General features: G+C 38.0%; 1 protein-coding gene across 1 annotated transcript in view; it reads right to left on the bottom strand.

Annotated features, from left to right (window-relative positions):
• Positions 1-479: 479 nt before the first annotated feature.
• The window catches only part of LOC121384241 (conoCAP-like), a 35542-nt gene continuing 22283 nt past the window's right edge, over positions 480-13738 (bottom strand). The window contains exons 3-4 of the mRNA XM_041514528.1: positions 13070-13562; positions 480-3461 (exon numbers count right to left, since the gene is read on the bottom strand). Of these exons, the coding sequence (XP_041370462.1) occupies positions 13089-13562 (474 nt within the window). The 3' untranslated portion in view covers positions 480-3461; positions 13070-13088. The remainder of the gene's footprint in view (positions 3462-13069; positions 13563-13738) is intronic.

Below are 13738 nucleotides of genomic sequence, written 5' to 3'. Positions count from 1 at the left end.
ATATTCCAAAAACAAATTACGAAATTAAGGGGGGAAAATCATCTCCATTTAAAATGACAGACCCTAATTTCTAAACTTTTATGACATTTTAGTCACTATTCGAACCGTCTGTGTAAACGAAATGAGACATTACGTAGATTGCATTGTTTAAATTATTCATTTCCGTACATCCGAAGTGTTTCTGGTCACTCTGTTGTTTGTAATACCGTAAAATGCATTTGTCATATTCTTACAAACACACATACGTCCGAGAAGTAACGGTTAGAGAGACGAGCTCTAGTCGATTTTTACGGTTCTCTGTAGTAGTTTTAAGGTTATTTCCAAGATCGCACAACCTTGTTTCATTCTGTTGTAACGTTATCCCAATGTCTTACAAGTTTGCAGATTAACCTAACTGTCCAGTTTCCAAAGGTCGAAACTAGGGTCTGCGACTTTAAGCGTTATACAGTGATCCATGACAAACTTAAAACAACACAAACTATTTGAGAGATTGCCTTTATTCCATCGCTTAGTAGTGCAAGATAACAACAACAGATGTGGGTGTGGATACGAGTTACAAGACGCACCTTGTAGATATCGCTGTTAGACAGTGGGGTATATGTTCACGTCAATGCATTAAATTTCACGAAACATACTAGTACGTAAAAACAATCCCAGGAGTTCTAGATTACGGTAGCCCCACTCCCATGGCTAATGATATTCAGTGCTGGGCTAGTAAATAACTACTATCACCATGCCCAACGGCTAGTGAATAAAAGTTGTCAAATGCTGCATTTAAGTCTATTTTGTAAAATTAAATTGGATATCCTCCCCCACTCCCAAATCTTTGTGTTTTAAGCTCTATCTTTCTCTTTAGATGACATAATTATCTGATTATTACTATTAGTAACATTTTATCAACTTAAAGTAAAGTAGGGCTAGTGAGTTTTTAATTGTGGCTAGTACATTTTGAAAATCACTGATCCCATGGCTAGTGTATTTTGTACAAATTCTAGTCCACTGTGCATTTTACAAATTAAACTAATACTGTATATAACTTTCAAAATATCACATAACGCAAACAATTACAAAATGGTTTTGTAAAGGTATTTAAATAGATACAAGTTTTTCAGTTGTTTTATAGGGCAAAAGAAAAAACGTTAATGAAACAGAATTATGGAAATGTGGAATAAAAATGGGAATAAATTAATATATTATTTACAAAGATTCAAATGTGAAGAATTTAATTAATTCAACCATCGTTACATTCTGTTCAGCATAATGAAACTTGAATCAACTATAAACGCTCAATAAGCACCAGTGTCGTATATATAAAATGTTCCAAAAGTAAGCCTACATATAAAGGGATCGGGTGTACAGCCAGTTCACTAACGGAAGGCAATGGTGGATCCGGAGAGACGTCTAAGGGATTCGAATGCTCCCTTTTGTTATTAACAAAATATATATCCACCATATTTGTATATTGCAAATGGTATATCAGTTATAAATATGGTAGCTGTTTTGGAGTGTGTCCTGCCCAACCCTCTTCAAAACAATCGTGCTATTGAAATGTATGATTCAATACAATATCACTTTTTTGTTCTTATACAATAAATTACTGAAGCTTATGCGTTTTCAGTGTCACCATTTTACTTGTCAACAAATATTATTATCGCTCTCTAGCGAAATTATATTTCATAATATTTTGTAAATTCCTGCTTCGATGACGGAAATTGAATTTTACCGAGTGAACTTTTTCAAACAAAGAATAATAGTTTTTTTTTGCTCTTTGTTTTTAATTTCTTTTCTTTTTTTTATAAGATGAAAATGTTTAAGACATCAGCTGATTTTTTCCCCTTCGTGTTCTGAAAGATGTGAAATAATGAAATGATGCTATACTTCACCAAACATGCTTAATCATGATTTCGTCTCATTTTCTATTTCTTTGACAGAGGTTTGAAAAATAAATCTATGTGGAGCGACAGTTAAATAAAATCACAACGGCTAACTTTAACAAACGACGACAACATTTAGAATCATTACAACAAATATAACATTAATAATGACATTAATATAATAATAATAATTAATAATAATAATAATAATAATAATAAACTATTTTTTTAAATAAAATTTTAAAAAACCCTCCAGCTAATTATATATATTTTTCATTTATACATTAAACATATAATGGAAAAAAAGATACTATTTGTCCACATTCTTTATGAGCTTTTAAGTTTTAAAAAAAGACAAAATGTATTTTATAGCGTAGCGTAATGTTTTTAACATGCTCCTATACCACTAAGGCTTCGAGCATGACCACCCCGGGCTCGGTCTCTGGATGCCAGTGGCCCAGTCCGGGGCATGTATTTTATATCATTTATAGACATACACATTGCGTATATTGATCACTTCTGGTATATTGTGTATAGCAATGTGGTTGTTAGGCATGCAAGGAAAGAAGTTTATATAAATAACTGATAGACAGATTAATACGTGTACTAAACAAATTAAAGAAAATCGTGTTAAGGCTAATATAGACTGAATGCGGGGCGTGCGTGCGGTCCGACTGTTGCGCTTGATGCGTCTTCGGCTTGTGTTTTGGGCATATAGTCATATAGGAGTATTTCAATGCGTCTTCGGCTTGTGTTTTGGGCATATAGTCATATAGGAGTATTTCAATGCGTCTTCGGCTTGTGTTTTGGGCATATAGTCATATAGGAGTATTTCAATGCGGCTGGCCGCGTGCATTTTGCAGACACGCGCATCCAGTCTAGATGCTTTCATTGAAAATAATGTACTTTGTTTTAGCCAGACCGCACGCACGCGCCGCATCCCGTCAATATGAGCCTGTACAGTAGGTTAACAAATGTTTTGCATTTATCTAATCAGGATATTAAACTGTTGCCTAAAGCCCTGGAATCAAAATACAAACACGTGTGTTATGGTTTCTTTAGTAATATCGATGGCACATTTTGAGCGTCTTTTTGAGAGTAATCAACGTTTAAAACATCAGACAAAAAGAACAGCGAGTCATGCACCATCATCATTTTAATCATCGCTTCGTCAATAACCAGTGAAGTATTGGTTGACGATTATTGAATACTGCTAGTGACAAAAAAAGTTGGTGATATCACTAAGCTAATGATCTGCCCCAGAGGTATAAATGAGACACAAAATAAAAGTTTTTTTATGTCCATAATCACAATCCAAAACAGTTAAAAGTGATAATCTACTAGAAACTAACTTACAGGGTAGTACTTACAACCTAACAACATGTTGGTAGTGTATGCAGTGTTGCACTTACAATTTAGATTTAATTATGAATACGCATGTGTGGATGCGTTGAGCGTGTTTAAGAGTTCCACCGTCTGGTGTTGTATTCTGTTGTCGGTTGTTTTGTGTGGAGTCAGTCAGACATCTATAAACCGCTCCTTCGGTATACCTTTAGGATTCCTCGGTAACATCATCCGACCCAGCATCTAAAATATAAAAACACTAAATTAATTATAACTTTATATGATCTGAATGTGAATAATATTTTTAATTTCAAAATTAAATTGTGGTGTTATCGAACTACTGCATAATTATATTCCCTATTTCACAATGGGGTCACAATTGATGCCTGGAAAGCACCAGCTGCACAATCCAAACTTAAAATATTAAAGTTTGCTAAAATATATTCATAAATTAACTATAATGCCATAAATCTTAGTTAACGGTTACGTTGTCTCTTTATTAGGCATAACACGAATTATGAAGTGATTAGATGGCAGTCATCTAGAATTTTTAAATTATTTAATTCCATTAAAGGTAGAGTAAACTCAAACAAGAGATTTATGTGTTGGAAAGATGCATACCCGGACCACCAACACATACTGACACTTTAACAAATGAAAAACGCGTAATTTTAGAGTTAATAAAAAATCATGATTATTCCTGCTAACTGGGGGCAGCCATTTAGTTTCGTTTTTGTGACGTCCGGTGGTATAGCTTGGGGCGAAGTGACGTCAGCTCCGTCCATCTGCTCTATGCACAGTGTAAACAAACGCTCTAATTTACGACAAGGCGCTTCGCTTTCATCAACCTGACTTGTAAAACAACATAAATGACTTGATAGTATAATAAACTATTTAACTAACTATATTTCAATTTGCATCAATAGAACGAAATGGAGTTATAGTATTTTTTTTTCTTTTAAAATCCAAGTAAAGAATGCATATTATTAGGCCTATTGGTATGCTACGTTCGAGCAAAAACGACCACTCACGATACCCAAGTGATAATTTTATTTTCTTTGGGACTACGTAATTGGTCAGTTTTGTGATTTTAGATGGGAAAGTCTACTTAATCAAGGGTTTTACAGAATTACTTACTTTAATAAAGCAGGACGGTTGATCGATTACGATTAGAGGGGTGTACGGTTAACACATAATACCCTGTGATCTTAATAAAAGAGGCACGTATTTTTAGTGTGTCTAGACACAGTGTCTGGGGACCGTCTAAATATACACCTGCCAATCAGGAAAAGAAAAGACCAATTAACTAAGAAAACACTCCAATTATTATTTCAGTACGTGGGTTAATTTATGCACAAACCATAATACAGTTATTTCAGCGCTTTGACAATGATGGTTTATTTTGTATTAAACATAAATATATAATTGTTCCTGGCTTACTGGGATGACTATTATTACAGAATATTGCGGGGCATCCGCAAAAATCAGGTATGTTTTGTTTCTTCAGTTCGAAGACTAATTCCTGACATGACACGTTAGGTATTACGTAACCACCAGCTCGGCTGAGGGCGTATAATAGCCGTCACATTTAACCGTTTTTTAATTAACTATACGATAATACTTGTTGATATTAAGCAATAATGTACATTATATATCGTTGAATATGCATACCAGGTCAAATGCCTGGATTGTCCCTTCCTTTAAAACGACTCGGTCATCAAGTCGTAGGCTACAACAGAAATGATGTACGAACTTCAATCTGTCCCGGATCAGTCTTCTGGCTATCCAGAGTAGGGATGACTATTGCGGTCAGTTTTACTATTGCGATAGTTAAACTACTATTTTGATAGTAGTGCAATAGTGATAGTACTATTGCAATAGTATTGTGAATTCTTAAATCGCTTAAATCTATTTACTTCTATCTTCTAATATATATATACATGTATTGATGCATATATTGATGTGTGTGTGTGTGTGTGTGTGTGTGTGTGTGTGTATGTGTGTGTGTGTGTGTGTGTGTGTGTGTGTGTACTTAGTTATTTGTAATAATGTCACAAATCATATTTAATAAATTTATAATATAAAGACCCCACATTGTTGTTGTTATGCTTTATTTTCTATGGTGTCCAATGTTTTTGCAGAAAGATCAACTTATTATTGGACTATTTATTTATGGTTTCGAAGGTCTCTGCAGAAAAATAATTTGTTTATGGTTTCCAATGTTTGTGTAGAAAAATTAACTTGACCACGTATTTTGACTTAATTGCGATCAGTGTGTAGTGACAATATCGCCGGCTGATGAAAACACTATCTGATGGCACCGACGTAGCAGGCACGCAAAGGTACTTCTTTGCAATGATGGAAGGAAGAAAATGTTTTATTTAACGACGCACTCAACACATTTTATTTACGGTTATATGGCGTCAGTTGCAATGATGGATAACGATGAATATCTTTGATTATTTTTACTCCACAATATCAAAGGATTTCACTATGCATACTATCGAAACTATCGATAGTGGACCAAACAATTGCGATAGTTATCGATAGTTGAATTAACTATCGATGCATTGCTATCGAGACATTGACTATTGCAATATATCGATAGTTCGATGTATTGTTACACCACTAATCCAGAGACAGGACCCGGGACAGACATGCTCGAAACCATAGTGGTACAGGAACATGTTAAAATATATCGATAGTTCGATGTATTGTTACACCACTAATCCAGAGACAGGACCCGGGACAGAGATGCTCGAAACCTTAGTGGTACAGGGACATGTTAAAATATATCGATAGTTCGATGTATTGTTACACCACTAATCCAGAGACAGGACCCGGGACAGAGATGCTCGAAACCTTAGTGGTACAGGAACATGTTAAAATATATCGATAGTTCGATGTATTGTTACACCACTAATCCAGAGACAGGACCCGGGACAGACATGCTCGAAACCATAGTGGTACAGGGACATGTTAAAATATATCGGACTCGGACTCGGACGAATTGCAATGTCATTAGGAATATATGGAGGTTTGCCGCAGTTTTAACCTGGGATAAAATTTCAAAATATATCTTGCAACTCGGCACTTTTGCACTACCCCCTCCCCCCCCCCTCTCTCTCTCGCTCTGTGTGTGTGTGTGTGTGTGTGTGTGTGTGTGTGTGTGTGTGTGTGTGCAAAGGGGTGTTTGAATACTTAATTAATTCTTCCTATCGTTTTTATGCATAATATTGAACAATACACTTTAATAATAAACTTAATTTAAAATCACCTTGGAGATGACCTTTTGTGACTGTTAGCATGGTATAATTTGAAATATCTAACAGAAATGGCCTATTATTCTGTTAACAGAACTATTAGAGGAAGTTTGTACAATTTGGCAAAAGATTGAATTGTTTTTTAATCGTCATCTAGTGTTTAGCGCTGTTGATGGAAGGTCGATAAGATGGCGGAACGTTTAGGACACGTCTCGCCCGACTGACGACGGCAACAACTGTACGAGAGTGAACCTAACGGGTCGATGCTGTGAAAGAAAAGACGCGCAAGGCAAGCCCAAATTGAATGTAAAAACATCTGAATAATTAAAACTTATTTACTGGTGTCAAACGGTTGTTCATTCAAATATACACTGTGACGTGTCATACATTTCACGAAAAAAGCGTGGAAATACACGCGGGAAATCAATGATAATAAAATGATAGGGTTTAACTAGGTGCTTCCTGGAGATAACTAAGATAATGGGACAATGTAAAATGAAGTGTTTAATATTATTCAGCACCGCTTGTGAAGAAGTTTGACGAAAACAGGTGGGCTTTAACTCGACGAAAACACGTGGGTCTATAACGGTGCGCCAACCGTTTCCTATACACAACGCTTACATCAGCAATTGGTGAATGAATTCATCTTCCGAGAAATTAAAACGGTCGTTAATTAATGTAAGAAAAGGCAGCTAGTGCAAGAATATACTTAACTGAATATGTCTAGTTTATTTATTGCCAAGGTATTTGTTTACAGGTATGTATCATATAACATAATAATATAACTTTAGAGATATACTTTTTTTTAAAAGTTTTTGTTCGTTAGTAGATCTTTTCTAATATCGATTTTTCCGGCATCCGTCTGTCCGTCCATCAACTTTTCCTTTGAAGTATATCTTCTCCTACAGTTTTGATTGACTTGTTCTGACACTTGGTACAATTATCCTCTGTGGCACCCTTCACAAACTAATAGAAAGTTATATTGGACATTTTTAATTTGAAAGTTTATTTTCTCCTAGAGTTCCATCGGATAGTTCTAAAACTTGGCATTGTAATTCTTTGGGGGCAAACTTCACAAACTAATAGAAAGATATTTTTGATTATTTGAATTTTTATTAAATTTAAAAAACTGGAGTTTTAAATTTAATAGATTCAAATATAATTTCTACCTCCGTTATTAAATTCGTCAGTGGAGCGTTTCTAATACCGATTTGTGTGGCGGTTGTCTTTCTGGCATCTTGTCCATCAATTGTTGCTTTGAAGTCTATCTTTTTATTGAGTTTGGATTGTTTTTAAATTCGTTACACTGATCCCTTTGGGCACTCTCCAAAAACTAATAAATAGATATTTAAAACATTTTTACTTTGTGAATTTTTATTAAAAAAAATTAAAAATTTAAATTGAAAAATTAAATAGCGGAGCTCTGTAGGCCGATAATCCTCTTGTTTTAGTTAAGGGCGGATACTGAACATTAGAATCCGATTTAAGCAACCAGGTTTAAATATTAAATCCATTAAAATAGTCTAAATACATTGAAAATCAGAATCAAACTGAACTCCATTGGAAACGCACCGGTCAGAGTTGTAGTTGTAACAGGATTATGAAAAGAAACAATAATACATTTAACTGAGTTTGTATAACTGGTAGGTAACAAATGAGGGGCGGGACGTAGTCCAGTTGTAAGCGCTCGCCTGATGCGCTGTCGGTCTAGGATCGATCCCAGTCGGTGTCTCATTATTTCTCGTTCCAGCCAGTGCACAAAGGCTGTGGTATGTGCTATCATGTCTGTGGGACGGTGCACATAAAATATTATTTGCTATTCGCCCAAAACCTAATGCTTAGTTAACAGACGATATACATGGGGCATATACACTATCTTGTCTCCCCTTAAAGTACTTGTAATCCATTGGATGTATAGAATATCTAAATATTGCATGTATGTATGTCTGGTTCGACTAGTACATACCTAGATTTTATAAGAGTGCCACAATTTCCACTTTGTAACAATACAGTATCTATTTTTACAGGTACATTAAGAAGTAGTTAATTGGTAAAATGACGTCTGCCAAGGATTTCTATTTTTCTTATTTGGCGATTTGCCAATCTGATCAATTAGTGCCATGTCTTAAAATATTTTACGAGCAATCAAAAGCACAATGCATTTTAATTGTTGCCTCGGGTTTATTGTAGGCAGCCTCGGTGACGTAGCGGTTAAGCCATCGGGCATACGGCTGGTAGGTACTGGGTTCGCAGCCTGATACCGGCTCCCACCCAGAGCGAGTTTTAACGACTCAATGGGTAGGTGTAAGACCACTACACCCTCTTCTATCTTACTAACCACTAACAACTAACTACTAACACACTGTCCTGGACAGACAGAGCCCAGATAGCTGAGTGTGTACCCAAGACAGCGTGCTTGAACCTTACTTGAATATATTTACGGTTATATGGCGTCAGACATATGATTAAGGACCACACAGATTTTGAGAGGAAACCCGCTGTCGCCACTGCATGGGCTACTCTTTCCGATTAGCAGCAAGGGATCTTTTATTTGTGCTTCCCACAGGCAGGATAGCACAAATCATGGCCTTTGTTGAACCAGATATGGATCACTGGTCGGTGCAAGTGGTTTACACCTACCCATTGAGCCTTGCGGAGCACTCACTCAGGGTTTGGAGTCGGTATCTGGATTAAAAATCCCATGCCTCGACTGGGATCCGAACCCAGTACCTACCAGCCTGTAGACCGATGGCATAAGCAGAGAAGGAGAAGAAGTCTTAATAGGTATACCATGACAACTAAATATCACTACATGGATACGTGTTTTGAATGTGTCTTATAAATAAGACTCCTTTACCCATGAACGAGCGTGTCTTCGACAGAACTCTCGGGCGAAGTTAGATGTTGTGCCCACGACAGACGTGTTTGAACAATTATCTGATGGAAGCTTAAATGTTTAAATTGATTGGGGTTTTGTTTTCATTCCAACCAGTGCACCACAACTGGTTAAAGGCCGTGTTTAACAACACCACTAGAGCAGATTGATTAATTAATCATCGGCTATTGGGCAATCTGATTAAAATTAGCTCTACTGGTCTACCAGTAGATCTAACAGTATTGCGTGGACTCCTATGTCCAGGTGACATTTCATCTATAAATAACAATTTAAATATCGACCAATTACACTTCGCCTTTTATAGCGTTATTCGGGAGCATACAAATTCTAAAAATATCGGGCGAGACTATTTATGCAATAGGCGAACTTGTTGGTCTATTTCAACATTAAAAAACAGGGGGGAAAGTGCAGTAATAAACTCTGGATTGTATACTAGTATAAACAGATTTTATGGCTATACCATCACGCTGGGGGGGGGGGGGGGGGGTTCGTCTAGAAACGAATTTTATATAAAATTTTATATTGAAATTAGTTTTCGGCGTACTTCATAATTCACCCAAATCATTTCGTATACTCTCGGCATAATCCTGAATGTGTTCAAATTCTTTTCAAATTACTGGCATGATTTTGCAAGTAAGGTTTTGACTGGTCGAATGAAAGGTCAACTGGACATGAGCTCCAACGGGGTGCTGTTAGATCCACAGGTAATAGTAATTAACCAGTGGAGCTAATTTTAATTAGATTGGCTATTGGATGTCAAACATTTGTTAAGTCTGTTACGTATTCATCAGAGGAAACCTAATGCAGCAAGGGATCTTTTATACACACCATCCCACATACCACGGCCTTTAACCAGTTGTGGTACACTGGTTGGAACAAAAACAAAACCCCAATCAGTTGAATGAATCCATCGAGATGGTTAGATCCTGCGACGCAAGCACGTCTAACGAGTACTCAACCGACTGAGCAAATGGAAGCAAGCCAAAATTAGCCACACCCATACGCACACCCACACCCATACGCACACCCACACGCACACCCCATAGACGAGAGCCTCGGGGAGAACAGGTTCTGTTCACACGCCTTGAAGTTCCCTGGCAAAACACAAACTCTACTGGAAGATCAGAGTGACATTATTATAACCAAGAATTTTGTTTCATATTCTGTCTTATACATGTTGGTGTAATAAATAACAACCTTCAACCACATTGTGTCTTCTGTTGTTCAGTAATTTAAATACGCCAAATATAGGAAGAAACATTTTACACGATATGTATGTATGTTTCTTTTTCTTTTATTTTATTGTAACGTACATAGTGTTCCATTAAAATTTTGCTCCTTCATTTTTCTACTGCCACTCCCCGAGTTATTCCAAGCTCGATACTGATGTAGAATTTTAAATAAATAAAACATTTCACAACATTGTAATGTATTTTATTGACAATGGTCACAGAACGGTCATAAACTACTAATATTTATTCTACACAGCTTTGCATGAAATAAAAACTATTGTTAATTCCGCAATTAATGATTTGTTGGGGTTTCATTGTAAAGTAGTATGCATTAAAGTTTGTAGTAGTCAGCCAGCTCCTCCTCTCCATCTCAATGTTCAATTGCTGTCACTGAAGAAAGTCAATATTGAAAAGACCTCCCCTTGCGTGGCTTCACGCTCACGTCTCTCAACCACATCAAAGGCCGTGGTATGTACTGTCCTGCCTACAGGAAAGTGCATATGAAATCCCTTTCGGCTTATTCAGTACGAGCTCTCCTTTTACCACAAACGTTTAATGTAAGGCCTATTGTTGTTTTGACCAAAATCAAAATCAAATTAAAAAGAACAAAAAATGAAGAAAACCCCCCATCCCAACAAACCAACCAACGGTCAATTTCTAATAGGTTTTATACAGTTTCATGTCGTTGTGTACGACTTTGTTGAGGTTTCCACATCATACATCCAGGACCGTAGCTAACGGGGGGTTGGGGGGGGGGGGGGGGGGGGTAGGACAAGAAAACAAATTCTCTTCTTAACCGTTTAAGGAGTTTTAGACTATTAAGTACCCCCCCCCCCCCCCCAACAAAAAAAATCCTAGCTACGGCCCTGACATCTGATATATATAATCACAGCTTTATACAATCATTGTAGTATTTATGTAACAAAGTATTCAATCACTTAGATTAAAGAAAATAATAGAATACCACACACACACACACACAAATCAAAACAAAAAAACAGACACACACAGACACACGCACACTCACACACACACACACACACACACACACACACACACACACACACACACACACATCTCACACATACACACACAAACCTCACACACACCATCACACACACACACACATCACATCTCACACACACACGCACATCACATCACACACACATCTCACACACACCTGCGCGCACATCACATCTCACACACATCTCACACACACACCTCACACACATACATCACATCACACACACACACACCTTACACACACACACACATCACATCACACACATCACACACACACACACACACATCGCTCACACACACACACCTCACACGCACATCACACACATATCTCACACACACTCACACACACACACACATCACATCACACACACACATCTCACACATACACCTCACACACACACCTCTCACACACACACACATCACATCACACACATCTCACACATACATCACATCACACACACATATCACACACACACACACACACACCGCATCACACACACACATCTCACGCACACACCTCACACACACATACACGCACGGACATCACATCACACACCTCACATCACACACATACCTCACACACACCTCACACACACACATCACATACACACGTCTCACACACACACACACCTCACACGCACATCACATCACACACACACCTCACACACATCGCATCACACACACATACATCTCATACACACACACACACCTTACACACACACACCTCACACACACATGTACGCACGGACATCGCGTCACATCACACACACACACACATCGCATCACACACACACACACATATCTCACACACACACACACATATCACATCACACACACACATCTCACACATACACCTCACACACACACATCTCTCACACACACATCACATCACACACATCTCACACACACACACATCACACATACATCACATCACACACACATATCTCACACACACACACACACACACACCGCATCACACACACACACACACACACATCTCACTCACACACCTCACACACACATACACGCACGGACATCACATCACACACCTCACATCACACACATACCTCACACACACCTCACACACACACATCACATACACACGTATCACACACACACACCTCACACGCACATCACATCACACACACACCTCACACACCTCGCATCACGCACACATACATCTCATACACACACACACACACACACACACATCTCACACACACACACACACACACACACACACACCTCACACACATGTACGCACGGACATCGCATCACACAAACACGCACCTCACATAACACACACACATCACATCACACACACACACACATCTCACACACACATCACATCACACACACACATCACACACACACACACACACACACACACACACACACACACATACACACCTCACACAATTTCATAAAGCGACTCACCTTTATGGCTAAAAGCACTCTACAGATTGTCGGCTATACCCTCCATCTTCTGCAGCCAGTTGGAGTAGAGTGCTCGCTTTTTGCCCTGGCAGCCATTATAGCCGTTGCAGAAGAGCCTCTTTCTGAGCGCAGTCTGCAGCTTCGGTTCATTCACCGGTTTCACAAGCACCGAGTCCACGGCTCCTGCCTCGAGTCCAGAACGCTTTACGTTTCCACAGCCGAAGTAATGATTGCAAAACGGCCGCTTCAGAATGGGTGGATGTTGTTGCTGATGTTGCTGTTGTCGCCGACGTGCTCTGAATCGGCCACCACATCCGGTGAATCCATTACAGAACACACGCTTGTTGATTACGTCACCACTTTTGGTGTCCTCCTGCATTCTGTCCAACATCTTGAGAAATATGGGAGACACCTGAAGAGGATTGGACAATTGTCTGATATCACTTTTGTCCTGAACAAGCCTGTCTAGTTCATTGTTCATAGCCGTTTTACTCTGAAAAATAAATATATGACAAAATTACATTATTTATTTTCTGTAGCTAAATTGAAAATAATATTTTGTTCTTACTGAGAACTACAGGAACGTGATCAGGAATCAGTGTCACACATTGATGACAACGGGAATACGCAGTTGTGTAGAATAATATCTTGCCATGTCAAATTCAGTTC

Source organism: Gigantopelta aegis, chromosome 10, assembly GCF_016097555.1.
Source record: "Gigantopelta aegis isolate Gae_Host chromosome 10, Gae_host_genome, whole genome shotgun sequence".
NCBI lineage: Eukaryota > Metazoa > Mollusca > Gastropoda > Neomphalida > Peltospiridae > Gigantopelta > Gigantopelta aegis.
This window is presented reverse-complemented; position numbering and strand designations above follow the sequence as displayed.